We start from the raw sequence: 27,599 nt of genomic DNA, 5'->3' as shown, positions 1-27,599 counted from the left end.
CTACTATACTCCTCTCCTATCCTCAGTTCTCTACTATACTCCTCTCCTCTCCTCAGTTCTCTAATATACTCCTCTCCTCTCCTCAGTTCTCTACTATACTCCTCTCCTATTCTCAGTTCTCTAATATACTCCTCTCCTCTCCTCAGTTCTCTAATATACTCCTCTCCTCTCCTCTCCTCAGTTCTCTAATATACTCCTCTCCTCTCCTCAGTTCTCTACTATACTCCTCTCCTCTCCTCAGTTCTCTAATATACTCCTCTCCTATCCTCAGTTCTCTAGTATACTCCTCTCCTATCCTCAGTTCTCTACTATACTCCTCTCCTCAGTTCTCTACTATACTCCTCTCCTCAGTTCTCTAATATACTCCTTGGTTGTTTTCTGTCAGTTTAAATAAAGTTAATCTCCCATAGATATTTTTAATCCTTTTTTCCTTAAACTATTATTTAGTGAAGAATCCTTTATTCCCATCTCATCCTCGGTTCCTCCTTTATTCCTCCTCTGTTCTTCCTCTGTTCCTCCTCTTTTGTAATATTTAGATAATGTTTTATTTGTAAAGTTTCTGCTGGACAGTAGCCTTGTAATGGTGGGGGTTGTTCCCAAAGTGCACCCTTTTCCCTAGATAGTTGACTACTTAGTGCCCATAGTGTACTATGTCGGGGATAGGGTGCCATTTGGGACACATGCCTGTTCACTGTGTGCGGCTCTGCACTGGCTCTGGTTTGCCAGGTTGGTGAGATAGAACGGAAGAGATGGACTACACAGAAACCTAGAGGTTTTTCCCAGCGCCTCTGGCAATGCACAGGATGATATTCCCCGCTATTTCTGCATGTTGTTTTGGACCTGCCGTGAAACACGCGTGCTCTGCTTGCCGTGTCCCATGTCAGCAGTGTAGGTGTAGGCGTGTTCTGGGAGAGCTGAATGTTGTTTTGGACCTGCCGTAAAGCACGCGTGCTCTGCTTGCCGTGTCCCATGTCAGCAGTGTAGGTGTAGGCGTGTTCTGGGAGAGCTGAATGTTGTTTTGGACCTGCCGTAAAGCACGCGTGCTCTGCTTGCCGTGTCCCATGTCAGCAGTGTAGGTGTAGGCGTGTTCTGGGAGAGCTGAATGTTGTTTTGGACCTGCCGTGAAGCACGCGTGCTCTGCTTACCGTGTCCCATGTCAGCAGTGTAGGTGTAGGCGTGTTCTGGGAGAGCTGAATGTTGTTTTGGACCTGCCGTGAAGCACGCGTGCTCTGCTTGCCGTGTCCCATGTCAGCAGTGTAGGTGTAGGCGTGTTCTGGGAGAGCTGAATGTTGTTTTGGACCTGCCGTAAAGCACGCGTGCTCTGCTTGCCGTGTCCCATGTCAGCAGTGTAGGTGTAGGCGTGTTCTGGGAGAGCTGAATGTTGTTTTGGACCTGCCGTAAAGCACGCGTGCTCTGCTTGCCGTGTCCCATGTCAGCAGTGTAGGTGTAGGCGTGTTCTGGGAGAGCTGAATGTTGTTTTGGACCTGCCGTAAAGCACGCGTGCTCTGCTTGCCGTGTCCCATGTCAGCAGTGTAGGTGTAGGCGTGTTCTGGGAGAGCTGAATGTTGTTTTGGACCTGCCGTGAAGCACGCATGCTCTGCTTGCCGTGTCCCATGTCAGCAGTGTAGGTGTAGGCGTGTTCTGGGAGAGCTGAATGTTGTTTTGGACCTGCCGTGAAGCACGCGTGCTCTGCTTGCCGTGTCCCATGTCAGCAGTGTAGGTGTAGGCGTGTTCTGGGAGAGCTGAATGTTGTTTTGGACCTGCCGTGAAGCACGCGTGCTCTGCTTGCCGTGTCCCATGTCAACAGTGTAGGTGTAGGCGTGTTCTGGGAGAGCTGAATGTTGTTTTGGACCTGCCGTGAAGCACGCGTGCTCTGCTTGCCGTGTCCCATGTCAGCACTGTAGGTGTAGACGTGTTCTGGGAGAGCTGAATGACAACAAGTTGACTGTGATGATGTGATTTCGTGAAGCTCAGTGCTGTTTATGGTTTCAGGGTTTCTCCACTCTGAGGGGTGTATGCAGATTGTACTCTGTGTATTTCTGGGTTGTGTATCTTAGCAACCGGAATGACGACAGACGCTGTTATATTTTCAGACGAAGTTGGCGGCCCACTTGACTACGCTGGCATGAAGTCTTGTACTACACACACACACACACACACACACACACAACAGAGAGGCATCTGGCTCTCCCCTCGTCATGTTCATCATCATCATTATGCTCTCCACTTTCAGATTGTTTTTCTATGAAAAGCGTGTTATAAATTCAGTGGTTTATTGTTATTGTTGTTATTATTATTATTATTATCATGGTAAACCTGTGTTAGCGATCCTGTGGTAGCTAGTAAGATGCTGGAGTCCCTCAGGAGGGCCATCATGACGACCGACCGCCAGCCCCCACTATGCAGACACGGTGCGGCTGAAACCCACACGTGTTACGTAGCCTCGCGGAGATACGGGGGAATGGATGACTCACACGCATACGACAGGAGTGCAGCGAGCGCCCGCACACACACACACACACACACACACACACACACACACACACACACACACACACACACACACACACACACACACACACACACAGGGACCAAATGAGGACAAAATGGCACTGACACTAGTATCTATATGGCTGTTAAAGGCCCATGTTATCAACCATGTGAATGGAAGGAATTCATCCTGTCTCTATGTTATCAACAGAACCGAATGTACTAGAAGGGAAACGGTCAGTAAATGGGTTGCGAAAACACTTCACCAACTTTTCCTGGTTCTCCAGAAATACGCTTTGAAGATACAGGAATTCATACTTATTCACTTCTGATTCAAGGTTCACTTCTGATTCACTTCTGATAAAAGTAAAGCAAGCATGTTACCAGGTATAGTATGATGAGACCGTATCTGGCTGCAAAGGACACTGTCATCATTCTATCGTGTGCCCATCTTTCCTACCAGTACATAGGAATTTGTCTTGCATGTATTTTTTCTATCAACCGTTGATAGTTTAGTTTATTTGGGTCCCCATTATCTGTTGAATAAGCCTCAGCTATTCTCCCTGGGGCTCACGATAGGCCCTCAGCTATTCTCCCTGGAGCTCACGATAGGCCCTCAGCTATTCTCCCTGGAGCTCACGATAGGCCCTCAGCTATTCTTCCTGGGGCTCACGATAGGCCCTCAGCTATTCTTCCTGGGGCTCACGATAGGCCCTCAGCTATTCTCCCTGGGGCTCACGATAGGCCCTCAGCTATTCTCCCTGGGGCTCACGATAGGCCCTCAGCTATTCTCCCTGGGGCTCACGATAGGCCCTCAGCTATTCTCATCTGGTGCTCACGATAGGCCCTCAGCTATTCTCCCTGGGGCTCACGATAGGCCCTCAGCTATTCTTCCCGGGGCTCACGATAGGCCCTCAGCTATTCTCCCTGGGGCTCACGATAGGCCCTCAGGCCCTCAGCTATTCTCCCTGGGGCTCACGATAGGCCCTCAGCTATTCTCCCTGGTGCTCACGATAGGCCCTCAGCTATTCTCCCTGGTGCTCACGATAGGCCCTCAGCTATTCTCCCTGGTGCTCACGATAGGCCCTCAGCTATTCTCCCTGGGGCTCACGATAGGCCCTCAGCTATTCTCCCTGGTGCTCACGATAGGCCCTCAGCTATTCTCCCTGGTGCTCACGATAGGCCCTCAGCTATTCTCCCTGGTGCTCACGATAGGCCCTCAGCTATTCTCCCTGGGGCTCACGATAGGCCCTCAGCTATTCTCCCTGGGGCTCAGAATAGACATTTCTCTGCTATTGGGTTCTCTAGTAGAATCAGAATGGATTCTGTCCAACGGTCTGTAATTCAATTATTTACAGCCACTGTGGTTGGTAAACACACACACCCACCTGTGGAATCTTATCGCCATAGGGAGATAGATGGTATGTACAGGGACATGGGATGCCTTTTTCCCCCTCCATACCATGTAGCTGGTGGGCCTCAGTTTGACCGCACTGTCTCGTAAAAACACACACACACGCACACCTTGGACAAGGATAGGAAATAGATGTTTTCTTATCAGTGGAGACACAGGCTCCTTGTGTGAGGACACTTTCCTGGTAACTGAGTACACTGTAGTGTACATTCTCTCTTCCTATTGGCTAAGGTTAGTTAGTAAAGAGTTGTGATTGGCCACAGTTAGTAATGCGTTGTGATTGGCCATGGTTAGTAATGTGTTGTGCCTTGACCTTGTGACAACAGGTAGACCAGACTTCTCTTTCATGCACCATTCTCTCCTCCTATTGGCTAAGGTTAGTTAGTAAAGAGTTGTAATTGGCCACAGTTAGTACTGCGTTGTGATTGGCCATGGTTAGTAATGCGTTGTGCCTTGACCTTGTGACAACAGGTAGACCAGACTTCTCTGTCATGGAGCTGTGAAAAGGCATAGGGCCATGTTTGTTTTCCTGGGTGAGTGGTGTGAGAGAGAGAGAGTCAAAGACGGGGAATAGGCATTGCTTATCTTGAAGCCACACAGCTCGCGAGTGTTTAGCACCGTTGTGAAATATGTGGCCATTGTGAGGGAATTTTTACCCATTTCATTTGTACATTTTTTATCTTGGCCTTTCCCCCCCCTCTCTCATTCATGGTCTATAGCTCACGTGCTGTACGTCTCTCCAATTCCATCTCTCTCCCTACCTGTTTTTTCACAACAAGGGAATTTCGACCAATTGTGACTAACATGTTATCTTCTCTCTCTCTCTCTCTCGTTCTCTCTCTCTCTCTCTATACCTCTCTCTACGGTTCTCCCCTCCTCTCTCTTTTTCAGAGTTATATCCATGGGAGCAGCCAGGCCCAGTTTGTAGCTGAGTCCCACATCATCCTGCTGCTCAGTATCCTTAAGACGAATGCCTCATGGGAGAACTGAGGATTAACCAATGGGAAGCCTGTATTCACTACTTCCCCTATATGATATCGAGGATTAACCAATGTGAAGCCTGTATTCAATAACTACTATGTATGATACAGAGGATTATCCAGTAGGAAGCCTATACTTACAACCTACAGTACTCTGTATGATACAGAGGATTAACCAATGGGAAGCCTGTATTCACTACTTCCTCTATATGATACAGAGGACTAACCAATGGGAAGCCTGTATTCACTACTTCCTCTATATGATACAGAGGACTAATCAATGGGAAACCTGTATTCACTATTTCCTCTATATGATACGGAGGAGTAACCAATGGGAAGCCTGTATTCACTTCTTCCTCTATATGATACAGAGGAGTAACCAATGGGAAGCCTGTATTCACTACCTATTCTAGAGCCAGATTCAGGAGGCATTTGCACCTAAACACCAACAGGAAAGCGAATCCTGAAGCTTCATAATATCACATATACGACACTATTTACTCTGTATTTACAGTTGACCGTAATAGTGTATTACTTCACATAAACCTCTAGCAATTTCTCCTCTGCATAGAAAAACAGGTGTAAACTTTACACCTGTTGCGAGCGCTTAGTACATACAGTTGAAGTGGGAAGTTTACACATAGGTTGGAGTCATTAAAACTAGTTTTTTAACCAACTTGTTAACAAACTATAGTTTTGGCAAGTCGGTTAGGACGTCTACTTAAGTAATTTTTCCAACAGTTGTTTACAGGCAGATGATTTCACCTATAATTCAGTATATCATAATTCCAGTGGGTCAGAAGTTTACATACACTAAGTTCACTGTTCCTTTAAACAACTTGGAAAATTCCAGAAAATGATGTCATGGCTTTAGAAGCTTCTGATAGGCTAATTGACATCATTTGAGTCAATTGGAGGTGGACCTGTGGATGTATTTGGAGGCCTACCTTCAAACTCAGTGCTTCTTTGCTTGACATCATGGGAAAATCAAAAGAAATCAGCCAAGACCTCAGAAAAACAGACCTTGTAGACCTCCACAAGTCTGGTTCATCCTTGGGAGCAATTTCTAAACGCCTGAAGGTAGAACGTCCATCTGTATAAGTATAAACACCATGGGACCACGCAGCCGTCATACCGCTCAGGAAGGAGACGCGTTCTGTCTCCTAGAGATGAACGTACTTTGGAGCAAAAAGTGCAAATCCATCCCAGAACAACAGCAAAGGACCCTGTGAAGATGCTGGAGGAAACAGGTACAAAAGTATCTATATCCACAGTAAACGAGTCCTATATCGACAACCTGAAAGGCCGCTCAGCAAGGAAGAAGCCACTGCTCCAAAACCGCCATAAAAAAAGCCAGACTACGGTTTGCAACTGCACATGTGGACAAAGATCATACTTTTTGGAGAAATGTTCTCTGGTCTGATGAAACAAAAATAGAGCTGTTTGGCCATAATTACCATTGTTATGTTTAGAGGAAAAAAGGGGAGGCTTGCAATCCAAAGAACACCATCCCAACCATGAAGCACGGATGTGGCAGCATCTTGTTATGGGGGTGCTTTGCTGCAGGAGGGACTGGTGCACTTCACAAAATAGATGGCATCATGAGGTAGGAAAATTGTGAATATATTGAAGCAACATGTCAAGACATCAGTTATAACTTGGTCGCAAATGGGTCTTCCAAATGGACAATGACCCCAAGCATACTTCCAAAGTTGTGGCAAAATGGCTTAAGGACAGCAAAGTCAATATATTGGAGTGGCCATCACAAAGCCCTGACCTCAATCCTATAGAACTTTTGTGGGCAGAACTGAAAAAGCGTGTGCGAGCAAGGAGGCCTACAAACCTGACTCAGTTACACCAGCTCTGTCAGGGGGAATGGGCCAAAATTCACCCAACTTATTGTGGGATGCTTGTGGAAGGCTACCCAAAATGTTCGACACAAGATAAACAATTTAAAGGCAATGCTATCAAATACTAATTGAGTGTAGGTAAACTTCTGACCCACTGGGAATGTGATGAAAGAAATAAAAAGCTGAAATAAATCATTCTCTCCACTATTATTCTGACATTTTACATTCTTAAAATAAAGTGGTGATCCTAACTGATCGAAGACAGGGAATTTTTAATAGGATTAAATGTCAGTAATTGTGAAAAACTGATTTTAAATGTATTTGACTAATGTGTATGTAAACTTCCGACTTCAACTGTACCTAGCGTCATTCTAGTCCATAGTGTATCGCCATAAAGACCTACAGTGTCATTCTAGTCCATAGTGTATCGCCGTAGAGACCTACAGTCATTCTAGTCCATAGTGTATCGCCGTAGAGACCTACAGTCATTCTAGTCCATAGTGCATCGCCGTAGAGACCTACAGTCATTCTAGTCCATAGTGTATCGCCGTAGAGAACTACAGTGTCATTCTAGTCCATAGTGTATCGCCGTAGAGACCTACAGTTATTCTAGTCCATAGTGTATCTCCGTAGAGACCTACAGTTATTCTAGTCCATAGTGTATCGCCGTAGAGACCTACAGTTATTCAATTCCATAGTGTATCGCCGTAGAGACCTACAGTCATTCTAGTCCATAGTGTATCGCCGTAGAGACTTACAGTGTCATTCTAGTCCATAGTGCATCGCCGTAGAAACCTACAGTCATTCTAGTCCATAGTGTATCGCCGTAGAGACCTACAGTCATTCTAGTCCATAGTGTATCGCTGTAGAGACCTACAGTTATTCTAGTCCATAGTATATCTCCGTAGAGACCTACAGTTATTCTAGTCCATAGTGTATCGCCGTAGAGACCTACAGTCATTCTAGTCCATAGTGTATCGCCGTAGAGACCTACAGTTATTCTAGTCCATAGTGTATCGACGTAGAGACCTACAGTCATTCTAGTCCATAGTGTATCACCGTAGAGACCTACAGTCATTCTAGTCCATAGTGTATCGCTGTAGAGACCTGGTTGGGACATATGTGGGATATAGACACCAGTGAAAACACAAAGGCACGCATACGTCAGGCAGCATCTGTAAAGGGCCCATAAAAACACACTGACATGATGCACAGCTGTACACAAAACACAGTTCCACCCACATGCTCTACCCTTTCTCTGTGGTTCACATTCAAACACTGTAGCTCTCACACAATCAATGGAACACATGCTAAAAGGCTTGAGAGCAGCAGCCTTGAGAATGAGGCCTGAGACTCTCTCTCTCACAAACACACACACACACACACACACACACACACACACACACACACACACACACACACACACACACACACACAGCTGGCAGTTGTCTTCTTTTTTTCATTAGTACTATCTCCAGTCTCTTCCAGTTTTAATTCCACTTTAATTAGAATGGTTTGTTTGCTCCGTGTTGGCTCTGTCCAACCCCCACTCCCACCCACCCACACACAGACTCACACTCACACCCTGCTTGGGGAGATGAGAAGCCGATGTGTGCGTGCGCAGGTGTGTATGTCTCAGGCCTGATTCTCAAGGACCCGTTGGCGTAATCACATATGCTGTTGTCAAGCCTCTCAACATCACAATGTGTTCCATCGAAGGTGGCCTAGTTTAGTTATGGAAGTGGCCTTTCAAAAAGATCCATGATTTCCATATGCATGAGAGCCTGTGCACAAGGAAATGGCTAGACTTGCTTTAGGTATGACTGTAATACACTTAAATGAAATTGTTTTGTTAATATTTCATTTTCCTTACTTTACTTACTGGTCATAATACCAGACACTTCTATATCCACAGTGACAGGTAGTGTTCAGTATATGGTATGTGACGCATGCGGGAGTCAAACCCACGACCCTGGCGTTACCATCACTACACTCTAACCCGCTGAGCTATTGGAACTTTCTAAATAGGAGTCGAGATGTGTGCATCCAGTGGTCCGAACCTCAGCCACCTTGTGGCTCCAGAGTCTTTATGTCTGGGGGGTCCACACAACTCCCCTGTCCACAGCTAACGTCGTGGTCCATCGGCATCTCTTCTCCTTCTGTTCTCTAGCCATTTCCTATTCCGTCGTTAGCAATGCCTGCACAATAGCTACAATAGCCGAGGAGTTGATTAACCATTTATCCCTTAGTAATCGCTACTTTCACAGCCTGGAGTTAACGGCTCACTGCTCACACTGAGTGAGAACACACTGCAGCTGAATAGACTTTTGACTTTTGGAAGATTGACATTGTCTGGGTTATACACAGTGCACGCGCACACTATCACAAACATACACTTACAGCACACACACTGTGGTTAGTCCGTTTCCTTGACAACTGCCCACAGATGCCGCCATCACCATGGGGATGGTCCTGCTCAACGAGGCGGCGACGTCCAAAGGAGATGTGGGCAAGAGGAGAAGTGAGTGATTCCTCCTGGTTTGTTATTGTATCACGGACTGCATTACAGGGCCATTCAGCTGCCGGGCCCCCAAGGGCCCAAGTGCTGTACTGCTGCTTTCCTTCTCTACCTGCTAGTCAACTGGTGAACTGTCAGGTGGTTGGTCAGTGCTGTCCCAGGTCCCTGATTAGAAGGTTTTCTACCTCGGCTCCAGCACTGCAGTTGAATAGTCCTGCTGCTACGTTGTAATCTCTGTAGTATGAGGGGTGTGATTGTTGTGGTTAGTATAGAGGGGCTTTGTATGGAAATGAGAGGATCTCTTGTTCCACTGTCAGTGATTGGGTCACCTGCGTTTGTTTGTGTGTGTCTGAAAACTCAGTCACACTGTAACGGTTTTTCTGTATCCGAAAGAGAGTCGGACCAAAATGCGGTGTGGCTATTGAGATTCATGTTTAATAAAAAAAACAACTAAACACAAACACTACAAAACAAGAAACGAAAACCGAAACAGCCTATACTGGTGCAAAGTAACACAGACAGTAACAAGGACAATCACCCACGACACACTCAAAGAATATGGCTGCCTAAATATGGTTCCCAATCAGAGACAACGATAAACACCTGCCTCTGATTGAGAACCACTTCAGACAGCCATAGACTAAGCTAGAAAACCCCACTAAGCTACAATCCCAAAACCTGTGAAAAACCCCAAGACAAAAACACACCACGTACCAAAACCCATGTCACACCCTGGCCTGACCAAATAAAGAAAGAAAACACAAAATACTAAGACCAGGGCGTGACACATACACAGCATGAAACTATCATCCCGTTGATAATTGTTATGCTGAAAATATTGGTGAGGTAACGTCCTGGTCTTTGACATCAGACACCCGATCACTCTTCAACTCTACTGTTTTAGCTGCTGCGTGTGGAGTGTTCAGACACAACTTCTCTACCAAGCAGGACCCAGATAAGTAAACTTAAAAACAAAATGGCGGTTAAAGGAGTGTGTTATCCCCTTAACAATGTAAAGTAAAGGCAAATGCCAGTTTATCATTGTTACCATCATAAGCATTCCTTTTAGCATCAACCGCTAACAAGCCTTTGAAATGCTAATTAGCGCGCTAGGATCATGCTCCTATTATGGGGCTTAGGCCAGTGGTGGAATCAGAGGTTGGCTGAACTTTGATCTTCCGTGCTAATCCTGAAAAGCACAGCCCAAACCAAGCTGCGTAGCTAATGAGGGAAATTATAAACAGGGCTTAAATTAGCTCTCACGATGAAACAAACAGGCCGTGACATGAAACAGTTGGATCGGCCGGTTCCCTGGTCCGGGATCAGATTAACTTAAGCGCGAGTACACATTGAACAAAATCGATTAGAAGGACTGATTAGATAATATCTTTAAATGTTCTCTGTAATGAGTGAAATCTTTAAAAACACTTAGCAACATAAACTGAAGGAGTGATGCAGGGTTTTATTAAATTTCTATTAGAGGAAAATCACTGACCTTTATCGCAAGTATGTACACAGAAGCACAAATAACCAGATGTTGTGTTAATATGGCAGCCACACACACACCCTTCCACCATTGTTAGCATGTGTGTGTGATTGCGGTGGCTGATCAACTTGCAGCGGCTCAGTGAAAACACACACACAGTGAAAACAGTGGCAGCTGCTGGGTGGAATGAAAGCTAACGGAGGCTCCATCAAACTCAGTTAACCCCAGTCTGACGAAGGCCACCATCAATAACAGGATCAGCAGAGCCCACCCTAATGAGACTACTGTTCAATCACATAGTCACACACTGTCACTAACTACTGTTCAATCACATAGACACACACTGTCACTAACTACTGTTCAATCACATAGTCACACACTGTCACTAACTACTGTTCAATCACATAGTCACACACTGTCACTAACTACTGTTCAATCACATAGTCACACACTGTCACTAACTACTGTTCAATCACATAGTCACACACTGTCATTAACTACTGTTCAATCACATAGTCACACACTGTCACTAACTACTGTTCAATCACATAGTCACACACTGTCATTAACTACTGTTCAATCACATAGTCACATACTGTCACTAACTACTGTTCAATCACATAGTCACACACTGTCATTAACTACTGTTCAATCACATAGTCACACACTGTCACTAACTACTGTTCAATCACATAGTCACATACTGTCATTAACTACTGTTCAATCACATAGTCACACACTGTCATTAACTACTGTTCAATCATATCACATGTCACTAACACACAATCACATAGTCACACACTGTCATTAACTACTGTTCAATCACATAGTCACACACTGTCATTAACTACTGTTCAATCACATAGTCACACACTGTCATTAACTACTGTTCAATCACATAGTCACACACTGTCATTAACTACTGTTCAATCACATAGTCACACACTGTCATTAACTACTGTTCAATCACATAGTCACACACTGTCATTAACTACTGTTCAATCACATAGTCACACACTGTCATTAACTACTGTTCAATCACATAGTCACACACTGTCATTAACTACTGTTCAATCACATAGTCACACACTGTCATTAACTACTGTTCAATCACATAGTCACACACTGTCATTAACTACTGTTCAATCACATAGTCACACACTGTCATTAACTACTGTTCAATCACATAGTCACACACTGTCATTAACTACTGTTCAATCACATAGTCACACACTGTCACTAACTACTGTTCAATCACATAGTCACACACTGTCACTAACTACTGTTCAATCACATAGTCACACACTGTCATTAACTACTGTTCAATCACATAGTCACACACTGTCATTAACTACTGTTCAATCACATAGTCACACACTGTCATTAACTACTGTTCAATCACATAGTCACACACTGTCATTAACTACTGTTCAATCACATAGTCACACACTGTCATTAACTACTGTTCAATCACATAGTCACACACTGTCATTAACTACTGTTCAATCACATAGTCACACACTGTCATTAACTACTGTTCAATCACATAGTCACACACTGTCACTAACTACTGTTCAATCACATAGTCACACACTGTCATTAACTACTGTTCAATCACATAGTCACACACTGTCATTAACTACTGTTCAATCACATAGTCACACACTGTCATTAACTACTGTTCAATCACATAGTCACACACTGTCATTAACTACTGTTCAATCACATAGTCATAGTCACTAACTACTGTCATTAACTACTGTTCAATCACATAGTCACACACTGTCACTAACTACTGTTCAATCACATAGTCACACACTGTCATTAACTACTGTTCAATCACATAGTCACACACTGTCACTAACTACTGTTCAATCACATAGTCACACTACTGTCATTAACTACTGTTCAATAGTCACATAGTCACATACTGTAACTACTGTTCAATCACATAGTCACACACTGTCATTAACTACTGTTCAATCACATAGTCACACACTGTCATTAACTACTGTTCAATCACATAGTCACATACTGTCATTAACTACTGTTCAATCACATAGTCACACACTGTCATTAACTACTGTTCAATCACATAGTCACACACTGTCATTAACTACTGTTCAATCACATAGTCACACACTGTCATTAACTACTGTTCAATCACATAGTCACACACTGTCATTAACTACTGTTCAATCACATAGTCACACACTGTCATTAACTACTGTTCAATCACATAGTCACACACTGTCACTAACTACTGTTCAATCACATAGTCACACACTGTCACTAACTACTGTTCAATCACATAGTCACACACTGTCATTAACTACTGTTCAATCACATAGTCACACACTGTCACTAACTACTGTTCAATCACATAGTCACACACTGTCATTAACTACTGTTCAATCACATAGTCACACACTGTCATTAACTACTGTTCAATCACATAGTCACACACTGTCATTAACTACTGTTCAATCACATAGTCACACACTGTCATTAACTACTGTTCAATCACATAGTCACACACTGTCACTAACTACTGTTCAATCACATAGTCACACACTGTCATTAACTACTGTTCAATCACATAGTCACACACTGTCATTAACTACTGTTCAATCTGTTCAATAGTCACACACTGTCATTAACTACTGTTCAATCACATAGTCACACACTGTCATTAACTACTGTTTCAATCACATAGTTCAACACACTGTCACTAACTACTGTTCAATCACATAGTCACACACTGTCACTAACTACTGTTCAATCACATAGTCACACACTGTCATTAACTACTGTTCAATCACATAGTCACACACTGTCACTAACTACTGTTCAATCACATAGTCACACACTGTCACTAACTACTGTTCAATCACATAGTCACACACTGTCATTAACTACTGTTCAATCACATAGTCACACACTGTCATTAACTACTGTTCAATCAATCACATACTGTCACTAACTACTGTTCAATCACATAGTCTGTCACTAACTACTGTTCAATCACATAGTCACACACTGTCATTAACTACTGTTCAATCACATAGTCACACACTGTCATTAACTACTGTTCAATCACATAGTCACACACTGTCATTAACTACTGTTCAATCACATAGTCACACACTGTCATTAACTACTGTTCAATCACATAGTCACACACTGTCACTAACTACTGTTCAATCACATAGTCACACACTGTCATTAACTACTGTTCAATCACATAGTCACACACTGTCACTAACTACTGTTCATAGTCACATAGTCACATACTGTCACTAACTACTGTTCAATCACATAGTCACACACTGTCACTAACACTGTTCAATCACATAGTAACTGTCACTAACTACTGTTCAATCACATAGTCACATACTGTCACTAACTACTGTTCAATCACATAGTCACACACTGTCACAAACTACTGTTCAATCACATAGTCACACACTGTCATTAACTACTGTTCAATCACATAGTCACACACTGTCACTAACTACTGTTCAATCACATAGTCACATACTGTCATTAACTACTGTTCAATCACATAGTCACACACTGTCATTAACTACTGTTCAATCATACATAGTCACTGTTCAACACTGTCACTGTTCAATTAACTACTGTTCAATCACATAGTCACATACTGTCACTAACTACTGTTCAATCACATAGTCACACACTGTCATTAACTACTGTTCAATCACATAGTCACATTAACTACTGTTGTCATAGTAACTACTGTTCAATCACATAGTCACATACTGTCACTAACTACTGTTCAATCACATAGTCACACACTGTCATTAACTACTGTTCAATCACATAGTCACATACTGTCACTAACTACTGTTTAATCACATAGTCACACACTGTCACTAACTACTGTTCAATCGCATAGTCACACACTGTCATTAACTACTGTTCAATCGCATATTCACACACTGTCATTAACTACTGTTCAATCACATAGTCACACACTGTCATTAACTACTGTTCAATCACATAGTCACACACTGTCATTAACTACTGTTCAATCACATAGTCACACACTGTCATTAACTACTGTTCAATCACATAGTCACACACTGTCATTAACTACTGTTCAATCACATAGTCACACACTGTCATTAACTACTGTTCAATCACATAGTCACACACTGTCACTAACTACTGTTCAATCACATAGTCACACACTGTCATTAACTACTGTTCAATCACATAGTCACACACTGTCATTAACTACTGTTCAATCACATAGTCATTAACTACTGTTCAATCACATAGTACTGTCACTAACTACTGTTCAATCACATAGTCACATACTGTCACTAACTACTGTTCAATCACATAGTCACACACTGTCATTAACTACTGTTCAATCACATAGTCACATACTGTCATTAACTACTGTTCAATCACATAGTCACACACTGTCATTACTACTGTTCAATACTAGTTCAATCACATAGTCACACACTGTCATTAACTACTGTTCAATCACATAGTCACATACTGTCATTAACTACTGTTCAATCACATAGTCACACACTGTCACTAACTACTGTTCAATCACATAGTCACATACTGTCACTAACTACTGTTCAATCACATAGTCACACACTGTCACTAACTACTGTTTAATCACATAGTCACACACTGTCATTAACTACTGTTTAATCACATAGTGACACACTGTCACTAACTACTGTTTAATCACATAGTCACACACTGTCACTAACTACTGTTTAATCACATAGTCACACACTGTCATTAACTACTGTTCAATCACATAGTGACACACTGTCACTAACTACTGTTCAATCATATAGACATACACTGTCATTAACTACTGTTCAATCACAGACACACAAACTGACACAGACTGTCACTAACTACTGTTCAGTCGCGTAGTCACATGCTCGCATGGATGCAAGCTCACACATTTTTAATTACATTTAAATTAATCAGCCTCAAACTGGAGCTACACACATCTCTCAGTGAAAAACACACAGTCAGACACATTATGCCACCACTCCCTCTCTCACCACTTATCTCTCTCTTTCTCTCTCTCTTTCTCTCTTTCTCTCTCTCTTTCTCTCTCTCTTTCTCTCTTTCTCTCTCTCACCGATTTCCAGAAGGACATCCCCCATAAGCACATGAAGAAACAGAAACACACATTTGTCATTGCCTCACAGCATCTAATCCTTGATCTCTCTCTCACACACACACACACACACACACACACACACACACACACACACACACACACACACACACACACACACACACACACACACACACACACACACACACACACACACATATACCGTATGCAAACATTCCCCTCCTCCTCTCTCTTCCTTCCCCTGCTCCTCTCTACTCCTTCCCCTGCTCCTCTCTCCTCCTTCCCCTGCTCCTCTCTCCTCCTTCTCTCTCCTCCTTCCCCTGCTCCCCTCTCCTCCTTCCCCTGCTCCTCTCTCCTCTTCCTCTTTCCTCCTTCCCCTGCTCCCCTCTCCTCCTTCCTCCTCTCTCTTCCTTCCCCTGCTCCTCTCTCCTCCTCTCTCCTCCTTCCCCTGCTCCCCTCTCCTCCTTCCTCCTCTCTCTTCCTTCCCCTGCTCCTCTCTGCTCCTTCCCCTGCTCCTCTCTCCTTCCTCCTCTCTCTTCCTTCCCCTGCTCCTCTCTGCTCCTTCCCCTGCTCCTCTCTCCTCCTCCTCTCTCCTCCTTCCCCTGCTCCCCTCTCCTCCTTCCCCTGCTCCCCTCTCCTCCTTCCTCCTCTCTCTTCCTTCCCCTGCTCCTCTCTCCTCTTCCTCTCTCCTCTGCCTCTCTCCTCCTTCCCCTGTGCTCCTCTCTCCTCCTTCTCTCTCCTCCTTCCCCTGCTCCCCTCTCCTCCTTCCCCTGCTCCTCTCTCCTCCTTCCTCTTCTCTCTTCCTTCCCCTGCTCCTCTCTCCTCCTTCCCCTGCTCCTCTCTGCTCCTTCCCCTGCTCCTCTCTCCTCCTCCTCTCTCCTCCTTCCCCTGCTCCCCTCTCCTCCTTCCCCTGCTCCCCTCTCCTCCTTCCCCTGCTCCTCTCTCCTCCTTCCTCTCTCCTCCTTCCCCTGCTCCCCTCTCCTCCTTCCCCTGCTCCTCTCTCCTCCTTCCCCTGCTCCACTCTCCTCCTTCCCCTGCTCCCCTCTTCCCCTCCCCTGCTCCTCTCTCCTCTGTCTCTCTCCTCCTTCCCCTGCTCTCCTCTCCTCCTTCCCCTGCTCCCCTCTCCTCCTTCTCTCTCCTCCTTCCCCTGCTCCCCTCTCCTCCTTCCCCTGCTCCCCTCTCCTCCTTCTCTCTCCTCCTTCCCCTGCTCCCCTCTCCTCCTTCCCCTGCTCCTCTCTCCTCCTTCCTTTCTCCTCCTTCCCCTGCTCCCCTCTCCTCCTTCCCCTGCTCCTCTCTCCTCCTTCCTCTCTCCCCCTTCCCCTGCACCCCTCTCCTCCTTCTCTCTCCTCCTTTCCCTGCTCCCCTCTCCTCCTTACCCTGCTCCCCTCTCCTCCTTCCCCTGCTCCTCTCCTCCTTCCCCTGCTCCCCTCTCCTCCTTCCCCTGCTCCTCTCTACTCATTCCCCTGCTCCCCTCTCCTCCCTTCCCTGCTCCTCTCTCCTCCTTCTCTCTCCTCCTTCCCCTGCTCCCCTCTCCTCCTTCCCCTGCTCCCCTCTCCTCCTTCCCCTGCTCCTTTCTCCTCCTTCCTCTCCCCTCCTTCCCCTGCTCCCCTCTCCTCCTTCCCCTGCTCCTCTCTCCTCCTTCCTCTCTCCCCCTTCCCCTGCACCCCTCTCCTCCTTCTCTCTCCTCCTTTCCCTGCTCCCCTCTCCTCCTTTCCCTGCTCCCCTCTCCTCCTTCCCCTGCTCCCCTCTCCTCCTTCCCCTGCTCCTCTCCTCCTTCCCCTGCTCCCCTCTCCTCCTTCCCCTGCTCCCCTCTCCTCCTTCCCCTGCTCCTCTCTACTCATTCCCCTGCTCCCCTCTCCTCCCTTCCCTGCTCCTCTCTCCTCCTTCTCTCTCCTCCTTTCCCTGCTTCCCCTCTCCTCCTTCCCCTGCTCCCCTCTCCTCCTTCCCCAGCTCCTCTCCTCCTTCCCCTGCTCCCCTCTCCTCCTTCCCCTGCTCCCCTCTCCTCCTTCCCCTGCTCCTCTCTAATCCTTCCCCTCTCCTCCTTCCCCTGCTCCTCTCTCCTCCTTCCTCTCTCCCCCTTCCCCTGCTCCCGTCTCCTCCTTCTCTCTCCTCCTTCCCCTGCTCCCCTCTCCTCCTTCTCTCTCCTCCTTCCCCTGCTCCCCTCTCCTCATCTCTCCTCCTTCCCCTGCTCCCCTCTCCTCCTTCCCCTGCTCCCCTCTCCTCCTTCCCCTGCTCCTCTCTCCTCCTTCCTCTCTCCTCCTTCCCCTGCTCCCCTCTCCTCCTTCCCCTGCTCCTCTCTCCTCCTTCCCCTGCTCCCCTCTCCTCCTTCCCCTGCTCCCCTCTTCCCCTCCCCTGCTCCTCTCTCCTCTGTCTCTCTCCTCCTTCCCCTGCTCCCCTCTCCTCCTTCCCCTGCTCCCCTCTCCTCCTTCTCTCTCCTCCTTCCCCTGCTCCCCTCTCCTCCTTCCCCAGCTCCTCTCCTCCTTCCCCTGCTCCCCTCTCCTCCTTCCCCTGCTCCCCTCTCCTCCTTCTCTCTCCTCCTTCCCCTGCTCCCCTCTCCTCCTTCCCCTGCTCCTCTCTCCTCCTTCCTTTCTCCTCCTTCCCCTGCTCCCCTCTCCTCCTTCCCCTGTTCCTCTCTCCTCCTTCCTCTCTCCCCCTTCCCCTGCACCCCTCTCCTCCTTCTCTCTCCTCCTTCCCCTGCTCCCCTCTCCTCCTTCCCCTGCTCCTCTCTCCTCCTTCCCCTGCTCCTCTCCTCCTTCCCCTGCTCCCCTCTCCTCCTTCCCCTGCTCCTCTCTACTCATTCCCCTGCTCCCCTCTCCTCCCTTCCCTGCTCCTCTCTCCTCCTTCTCTCTCCTCCTTCCCCTGCTCCCCTCTCCTCCTTCACCTGCTCCCCTCTCCTCCTTCCCCTGCTCCCCTCTCCTCCTTCCCCTGCTCCCCTCTCCTCCTTCCCCTGCTCCTCTCTCCTCCTTCCTCTCTCCTCCTTCCTCTCTCCTCCTTCCCCTCCTCCCCTCTCCTCCTCCTTCCTGCTCCTCTCTCCTCCTTCCTCTCTCCCCCTTCCCCTGCTCCCCTCTCCTCCTCTCTCCTCCTTCCCCTGCTCCCCTCTCCTCCTTCCCCTGCTCCCCTCTCCTCCTTCTTCCTCTCTCTTTCTTCCCCTGCTCCTCTCTCATCCTCTCTCCTCCTTCCCCTGCTCCCCTCTACTCCTTCCCCTGCTCCCCTCTCCTCCTTCCTCCTCTCTCTTCCTTCCCCTGCTCCTCTCTCCTCCTTCCCCTGCTCCTCTCTCCTCCTCTCTCCTTCTTCCCCTGCTCCCCTCTCCTCCTTCCACTGCTCCCCTCTCCTCTCTCCTCCTCTATCCTTCTTCCCCTGCTCCCCTCTCCTCCTTCCTCCTCTCTCTTCCTTTCCCTGCTCCCCTCTTCTCCTTCCCCTGCCCCCCTCCCCTCTCCTCCTTCCCCTGCTCCTCTCCTCCTTCCCCTGCTCCCCTCTCCTCCTTCCCCTTCTCCCCTCTCCTCCTTCCCCTGCTCCTCTCTCCTCCTTCCTCTCTCCTCCTTCCCCTGCTCCCCTCTCCTCCTTCCCCTGCTCCCCTCTCCTCCTTCCTCTCTCCCCCTTCCTCTGCTCCCCTCTCCTCCTTCTCTCTCCTCCTTCCCCTACTCCCCTCTCCTCCTCCCCTGCTCCCCCCTCCTCCCCCTCCTCCTTCCCCTGCTCCTCTCTCCTCCTTCCTCTCTCCTCCTTCCCCTGCTCCCCTCTCCTCCTTCCCCTGCTCCTCTCTCCTCCTTCCTCTCTCCCCCTTCCCCTGCTCCCTCCTCCTCTCCCTCTCCTCCTTCCCCTGCTCCCCTCTCCTCCTTCCTCCTCTCTCTTTCTTCCCCTGCTCCTCTCTCATCCTCTCTCCTCCTTCCCCTGCTCCCCTCTCCTCCTTCCCCTGCTCCCCTTTCCTCCTTCCTCCTCTCTCTTCCTTCCCCTGCTCCTCTCTCCTCCTTCCCCTGCTCCTCTCTCCTCCTTCCCCTGCTCCCCTCTCCTCCTTCCCCTGCTCCCCTCTCCTCCTTCCTCCTCTCTCTTCCTTCCCCTGCTCCCCTCTCCTCCTTCCTCTCTCCCCCTTCCCCTGCTCCCCTCTCCTCCTTCTCTCTCCTCCTTCCCCTGCTCCCCTCTCCTCCTTCCCCTGCTCCCCTCTCCTCCTTCCCCTGCTCCTCTCTCCTCCTTCCCCTCCTCCTCTCTCTTCCTTCCCCTGCTCCCCTCTCCTCCTTCCTCTCTCCCCTTCCCCTGCTCCCCTCTCCTCCTTCTCTCTCCTCCTTCCCCTGCTCCCCTCTCCTCCTTCCCCTGCTCCCCTCTCCTCCTTCCCCTGCTCCTCTCTCCTCCTTCCTCTCTCCTCCTTCCCCTGCTCCCCTCTCCTCCTTCCCCTGCTCCTCTTTCCTCCTTCCTCTCTCCCCCTTCCCCTGCTCCCCTCTCCTCCTTCTCTCTCCTCCTTTCCCTGCTCCCCTCTCCTCCTTCCCCTGCTCCCCTCTCCTCCTTCCCCTGCTCCCCTCCTCCTTCCCCTGCTCCTCTCTCCTCCTTCCCCTGCTCCCCTCTCCTCCCTCCCCTGCTCCTCTCTCCTCCTTCCTCTCTCCTCCTTCCCCTGCTCCCCTCTCCTCCTTCCCCTGCTCCTCTCTCCTCCTTCCTCTCTCCCCCTTCCCCTGCTCCCCTCTCCTCCTTCTCTCTCCTCCTTTCCCTGCTCCTCTCTCCTTCTTCCCCTACTCCTCTCTCCTCAATTCCCCTTGCTCCTCTCTCCTCCTCCCTCTCCTCCTTCCCCTGCTCCTCTCTCCACCTTCCCCTGCTCCTCTCTTCTCCCACTATGTGTGTGCCTGTGTGTGTAGGGGGTCTCCTCCTCACAGCAGGGGGAGGAACAGGGGACCAAGGCATGTTTTATGACTGGGTTGTGCCCCCCCCCCCACACACACACACACACAACCTTCCCTTCCAGTCCACTAGACTCACTGAGGTAGTTCCAGTGGAACACACATGCTGCATACATAATGACATGACATTATCATTTGTAGAAGCATGATGGATATTTGCATGACTGTCAATTAAGTCTGGCAGATGTGAAGAGGCCGGCACTCAGTCCACTGTTCCTTTAATTAACACCAGAGAGATGAACCCTGACCCCCACGGCGTGTGTGTTTGTGGTGCGTGCGCAGCACAGAAGGCCAACCTTGTGTGTGTGTGTGTGTGTGTGTGTGTGTGTGTGTGTGTGTGTGTGTGTGTGTGTGTGTGTGTGTGTGTGTGTGTGTGTGTGTGTGTGTGTGTGTGTGTGTGGTTGTTTGTGTGCGTGTGTGTGTGTGTGTGTGTGTGCGTGCGTGTGTGTGTGTGCGCTCTGGAGCGTACTGTAAACATGATTAATACAGAGCTTCATAGGACCACTGTTGTAGTTCTACTGAGACCAGACAAACACATGCATGTACACACATACACATAGTTGTACAAAAGCAGTTATCCTTGAGAAAGCGGTAATTAAAATGCAAAACAAGGTCTTTGTAACGTGTCCAGTGACAGTCCTTCATCCGTCTGCAACGTGTCGACTGACAGGACATGGAGAAAACAAGCCCCTTTTTAAGTTTGCCTCTCAGCTATCGCTGCCTGCACCTGCCCGCCCATCCAGCATCACTACTCTGTTCTGACTTAGAATACGTGGACAACTACAAATACCTAGGTGTCTGGTTAGACTGTAAACTCTCCTTCCAAACTCACATTAAGCATCTCCAATCCAAAGTTAAATCTACAATCGGCTTCCTATTTTGCAACAAAGCATCCTTCACTCATGCTGCCAAACATACCCTCGTAAAACTGACCATCCTACCGATCCTTGACTTCGGCGATGTCATTTACAAAATAGCCTCCAATATCCTACTCAACAAATAATATGCAGTCTATCACAGTGCCATCCGTTTTGTCACCAAAGCCCCATATACTAACCACCATTGTGACCTGTACAGTCTCGTTGGCTGGCCCTCGCTTCATACTCATCGCCAAACCCAAACCCTGCTAGGTAAAGTCCCCCCTTATCTCAGCTCGCTGGTCACCATAGCATTTCCCACCTGTAGCACGCGCTCCAGCAGGTATATCTCTCTAGTCACCCCCAAAACCAATTCTTCCTTCCGCCTCTCCTCCTTCAGTTCTCTGCTGCCAATGACTGGAACGAAGTACCAAAATCTCTGAAACTGGAAACACTTATCTCCCTCACTAGCTATAAGCACCAGCTGTCAGAGCAGCTCACAGATTACTGCACCTGTACATAGCCCACCTATAATTTAGCCCAAACAACTACCTCTTTCCCTACTGTATTTATTTATTGATTTTGCTCCTTTGCACCCCATTATTTTTATTTCTACTTTGCACATTCTTCCATTGCAAATCTACCATTCCAGTGTTTTACTTGCTATATTGTATTTACTTTGCCACCATGGCCTTTTTTGCCTTTACCTCCCTTATCTCACCTCATTTGCTCACATCGTATATAGACTTGTTTATACTGTATTATTGACTGTATGTTTGTTTTACTCCATGTGTAACTCTGTCGTTGTATGTGTCGAACTGCTTTGCTTTATCTTGGCCAGGTCACAGTTGTAAATGAGAATTTGTTCTCAACTTGCCTACCTGGTTAAATAAAGGAGAAATAAAATAAATAAATAAAGGCTAGAACTGCCGGGCCACTGAATCGGGAGAAACACCCATCATTCACAGCATGAGTCCCAAATGGCACCCTGTTCCCTCCCTTTGGGCCTTGGTCAAACGTAGCGCGTCCCAAGTAGGGACCCATTAGGGACGATATCGTAGTGACTAATTTTCATAGAAACCCATTATTTAAAAAAAAATATATATATATGATATGATTATAAAAACCACAGGCTGGTAAACGTCAGAATATAATCATTAGTGATGATTACGAAGAGCTTACATTACACTGCTTACGTGACAATGTGACATTAGTTCCTCTCAGCCCTGTCTTCAACCCACAGCTATGTAGAGGACTGTTGAAGGATCTCAGTGGTGACATCAAATCCATTCAATAGGTCCTCCACACACCCTTTACAGTTACCACTGTCTGATAGCTAATTATACTACCAGACAACATACTGCAGTGGGGAATATGGTCAACCTAGAGAGGGAGGGAGGGAGAGAGAGAGGGAGAGAGAGAGGGAGGGAGGGAGGGAGGGAGGGAGGGAGAGAGAGAGAGAGAGAGAGGGAGGGAGAGAGGGAGAGAGGGAGAGAGGGAGGGAGGGAGGGAGGGAGGGAGGGAGGGAGGGAGGGAGGGAGGGAGGGAGGGAGCGAGGGAGGGAGGGAGGGGGAGTGAATCATTCTCATCTTTTGTCATTGAGATGATTTTAACAGTCCCGTCATCTTTTGTCATTGAGGTGTTTTTAACCATCCCAAAATAACTATAAATTGCCTTGTTACCATACTAAAGGGGTGTGTGTGTGTGTGTGTGTGTGTGTGTGTGTGTGTGTGTGTGTGTGTGTGTGTGTGTGTGTGTGTGTGTGTGTGTGTGTGTGTGTGTGTGTGTGTGTGTGTGTGTGTGTGTGTGTGTGTATGAGGGGTAGTATGTGTGAGTGGTAGTGTGTGTGTGCTTGTAAGGGATAGTGTGTGTGGTTGTGAGTGTACGTGTGTGATAGTGTGTGTGTAATGTTGTGCTGTGTGTTTCAGTTATCTGCCTGGTGGGACTGTGTGTGTGTAATGTTGTGCTATGTGTTTCAGTTATCTGCCTGGTGGGACTGGGCCTGGTGGTGTTCTTCTTCAGCTTCCTGCTGTCCATCTTCAGGTCCAAGTACCACGGCTACCCCTACAGGTAACATACATACCTGGACTTCACCATGCTACCAATGGCATTCACACACACATTAGGGCCATGAGTTTTCCTGGACACGTGACTTAACCAGGAAAACGTCTGTGCTCAGAGTTTTTCAGTTGAGGTGGTCTGGATAAACTCCTGGCCCTACATAGTGAATAAATAGAGTACTTCACTCCAGGTCTCCAGGGGTGTCTAAGTTCACACCATCCACACTCTAACATGGAACACACTCAGACACTTTTCACCCAGAACATCGTGTTGCATTTTTTCCTAACCGAGCGAACTCAAACTGCCCTTGGAAGACAACTTTACCCACTTTTGAACTTCGTCAGATGAGTCGCGTCAGATGAGTCGTCAGATGAGCTGTGTCAGATGAGTCATCAGATGAGTCGTCAGATGAGTCGCGTCAGATGAGTCGTCAGATGAGTCGCGTCAGATGAGCCGTGTCAGATGAGTCATCAGATGAGTCGTCAGATGAGTCGCGTCAGATGAGTCGCGTCAGATGAGTCGCGTCAGATGAGTCGCGTCAGATGAGTCGTCAGATGAGTCGCGTCAGATGAGTCGCGTCAGATGAGTCGCGTCAGATGAGTCGTCAGATGAGTCGTCAGATGAGTCGCGTCAGATGAGTCGTCAGATGAGTCGTCAGATGAGTCGTCAGATGAGTCGCGTCAGATGAGTCGCGTCAGATGAGTCGTCAGATGAGTCGTCAGATGAGCCGTGTCAGATGAGCCGTCAGACTACTCTGGGCGGCAGGTTGGCCTAGTGGTTAGAGCGTTGGACTAGTAAGCGGAAGGTTGCAAGTTCAAACCCCTGAGCTGACAAGGTACAAATCTGTCTTTCTGCCCCTGAACAGGCAGTTAACCCACTGTTCATAGGCCGTCATTGAAAATAAGAATTTGTTCTTAACTGACTTGTCTAGTTAAAAAAAATATATATTTATATTTTTTTAAGAGTCGTCAGATGAGTCTTCAGATGCTTTAACCCAAAAGGATTTTGTCAGCCTCTGCTCGAATCAATGGCTTCGCCCCAAATAGCGACCTTTGTTCTTTTATGAGCACTAATTTTGTCCAGGACCCGTAGAGATCTGGTAGGATACCATTTAGGACACATCCAGATTCTCCAGCTATCAGAATATAAGTAACAAGTAACACCCATAATCATCAAAACAACAGTTAGCAGCACGCAGTCCGAGAGAACTTCTGAACCACACTTAATACAGTCAGATCACAATGAAATCTACTGAACAGCATTTAATACAGTCAGATCACAATGAAATCTACTGAACAGCATTTAATACAGTCAGATCACAATGAAATCTACTGAACAGCATTTAATACAGTCAGATCACAATGAAATCTACTGAACAGCATTTAATACAGTCAGATCACAATGAAATCTACTGAACAGCATTTAATACAGTCAGATCACAGTGAAATCTACTGAACAGCATTTAATACAGTCAGATCACAATGAAATCTACTGAACAGCATTTAACCTCTTACACTTATGGTGGCGCTATTTCATTTTTGGAAGAAAAACGTTCCCGTTTTAAACAAGATATTTTGTCACAAAAAGATGCTCGACTATGCATATAATTGCTACTGTTCGAAAGAAAACACTCTGACGTGTCCAGAAATACAAATATCTTCTCTGTGCGTGCCCTAGAACGTGAGCTTCAGGCAAAACCAAGATGACTTGGCATCCAGGAAATGACAAGGATTTTTGAGGCTCTGTCTTTCATGATCTCCTTATATGGCTGTGAACGCAAGAGGAATGAGTCTGCCCTTTCTGTCGTTTCCCCAAGGTGTCTGCAGCATTGTGACGTATTTGTAGGCAGATCGTTGGAAGATTGACCATAAGAGACCACATTTACCACGTGTCCGCCCGGTGTCCTGCGCCGAAATTGGTGCGCAAAAGTCACCTGCCAGTATTTTTCCATGGGGCAGAGAGAGAGAAGCAAGCTTCCAAGAACTGCATGTCAATGAAGAGATATGTGAAAAAACACCTTGAGGATTGATTCCAAACAACGTTTGCCATGTTTCGGTCGATATTATGTAGTTAATCCGGAAAAAGTTTCACGTTGTAGGTGACTGCATTTTCGGTTCGTTTCGGTAGCCAGGCGCAATGTAGAAAACGGAACGATTTCTCCTACACACAGACGCTTTCAGGAAACACTGCGCATTTGGTATGTGGCTGGGAGTCTCCTCATTGAAAACATCAGAAGCTCTTCAAAGGTAAATGATTTTATTTATTTGGTTATCTGGCTTTTGTGAAAATGTTGCGTGCTACATGCTACACAAAATGCTATGCTAGCTTTGCATACTCTTACACAAATTAGTCAATTTCTATGGTTCAAAAGCATATTTTGAAAATCTGAGATGACAGTGTTGTTAAGAAAAGGCTAAGCTTGAGAGCAAACACATTATTTTAATTTTATTTGCGATTTTCAGAAATCGTTAACGTTGCGTTATGCTAATGAGCCTGAGGCTTAGTCACAATCCCGGATCCGCGATGGGGAGTTTCAAGAGGTTAATACAGTCAGATCACAATGAAATCTACTGAACAGCATTTAATACAGTCAGATCACAATGAAATCTACTGAACAGCATTTAATACAGTCAGATCACAATGAAATCTACTGAACAGCATTTAATACAGTCAGATCACAATGAAATCTACTGAACAGCATTTAATACAGTCAGATCACAATGAAATCTACTGAACAGCATTTAATACAGTCAGATCACAATGAAATCTACTGAACACTATTTAATACAGTCAGATCACAGTTGACTTTGTCACACACTAACTGGCGAGCGCTCTGTAATCACACGCTCTCTCTGTGTCTCTCTCTGTCTCTCTCTCTGTCTTTCTCTGTCTCTCTCTGTGTGTCTCTCTCTCTTTTTCAGCTTCCTTATAAAGTGAGTCTGAGGCGCCGTCTTCAGAGTGAAGGGTGGAGAGGCTACTTGATGCTGCTAGCTGAGAGGCTGCAGACACCGGGACAGGGTGCATGGGGCGGGGGGGTCATTTCAACTGCTGTACTCAATCTGCTTAATAAATGATAACATGGTGACAAACTGAGAAAATAGACACTCCTACCTATCTGTTTAGTATGGTTATATCACACACACCTGTTCTGAAGGAGTTGAGCTCTTCAAGTCTGAATGTGTTTTATTTGATAGTGTCTGACCAAATGACAGAGAGAGAGAGAGAGGACAGGAGAGGAGAAGACGAAAGCGAGAGAGGGACATGCTGAGGACATGAGGAAAGAGAGAGACATGCTGAGGAGAAGAGGAAAGAGAGAGACATGCTGAGGACATGAGGAAAGAGAGAGACATGCTGAGGACATGAGGAAAGAGCGAGAGCGACATACTGAGGAGAAGTGGAAAGAGAGAGAGAGAGACATGCTGAGGAGACGAGGAAAGAGAGAGAGAGACATGCTGAGGAGAAGAGGAAAGAGAGAGAGACATGCTGAGGAGATGAGGAAAGAGAGAGAGAGACATGCTGAGGAGAAGAGGAAAGAGAGAGAGAGACATGCTGAGGAGATGAGGAAAGAGAGAGAGAGACATGCTGAGGAGAAGAGGAAAGAGAGAGAGAGACATGCTGAGGAGATGAGGAAAGAGAGAGAGAGACATGCTGAGGAGAAGTGGAAAGAGAGAGAGACATGCTGAGGAGATGAGGAAAGAGAGAGAGAGACATGCTGAGGAGAAGAGGAAAGTGAGAGAGAGACATGCTGAGGAGACGAGGAAAGAGAGAGAGAGACATGCTGAGGAGAAGTGGAAAGAGAGAGAGAGACGTGTTGAGGAGAAGAGGAAAGTGAGAGAGAGACATGCTGAGGAGACGAGGAAAGTGAGAGAGAGACATGCTGAGGAGACGAGGAAAGAGAGAGAGAGACATACTCAGCA

General features: G+C 47.0%; 1 protein-coding gene across 1 annotated transcript in view; it reads left to right on the top strand.

Moving 5' to 3' along the window:
- LOC135506545 (tumor suppressor candidate 3-like) overlaps positions 1-26,769 on the top strand; it is a 76,783-nt gene extending 50,014 nt beyond the window's left edge. Inside the window, 4 exon segments of the mRNA XM_064925900.1 lie at positions 4,796-4,859; positions 9,181-9,255; positions 23,601-23,691; positions 26,604-26,769. Coding sequence (XP_064781972.1) covers positions 4,796-4,859; positions 9,181-9,255; positions 23,601-23,691; positions 26,604-26,619 — 246 coding nt within the window. The 3' untranslated portion in view covers positions 26,620-26,769.
- The last annotated feature ends 830 nt before the right edge of the window (positions 26,770-27,599 follow it).

This window comes from Oncorhynchus masou, chromosome 20, assembly GCF_036934945.1.
Source record: "Oncorhynchus masou masou isolate Uvic2021 chromosome 20, UVic_Omas_1.1, whole genome shotgun sequence".
In the NCBI taxonomy this organism is placed as follows: domain Eukaryota; kingdom Metazoa; phylum Chordata; class Actinopteri; order Salmoniformes; family Salmonidae; genus Oncorhynchus; species Oncorhynchus masou.
The sequence above is the reverse complement of the archived record's forward strand: the minus strand, read 5'-3'. Positions and strand labels throughout refer to the sequence as shown.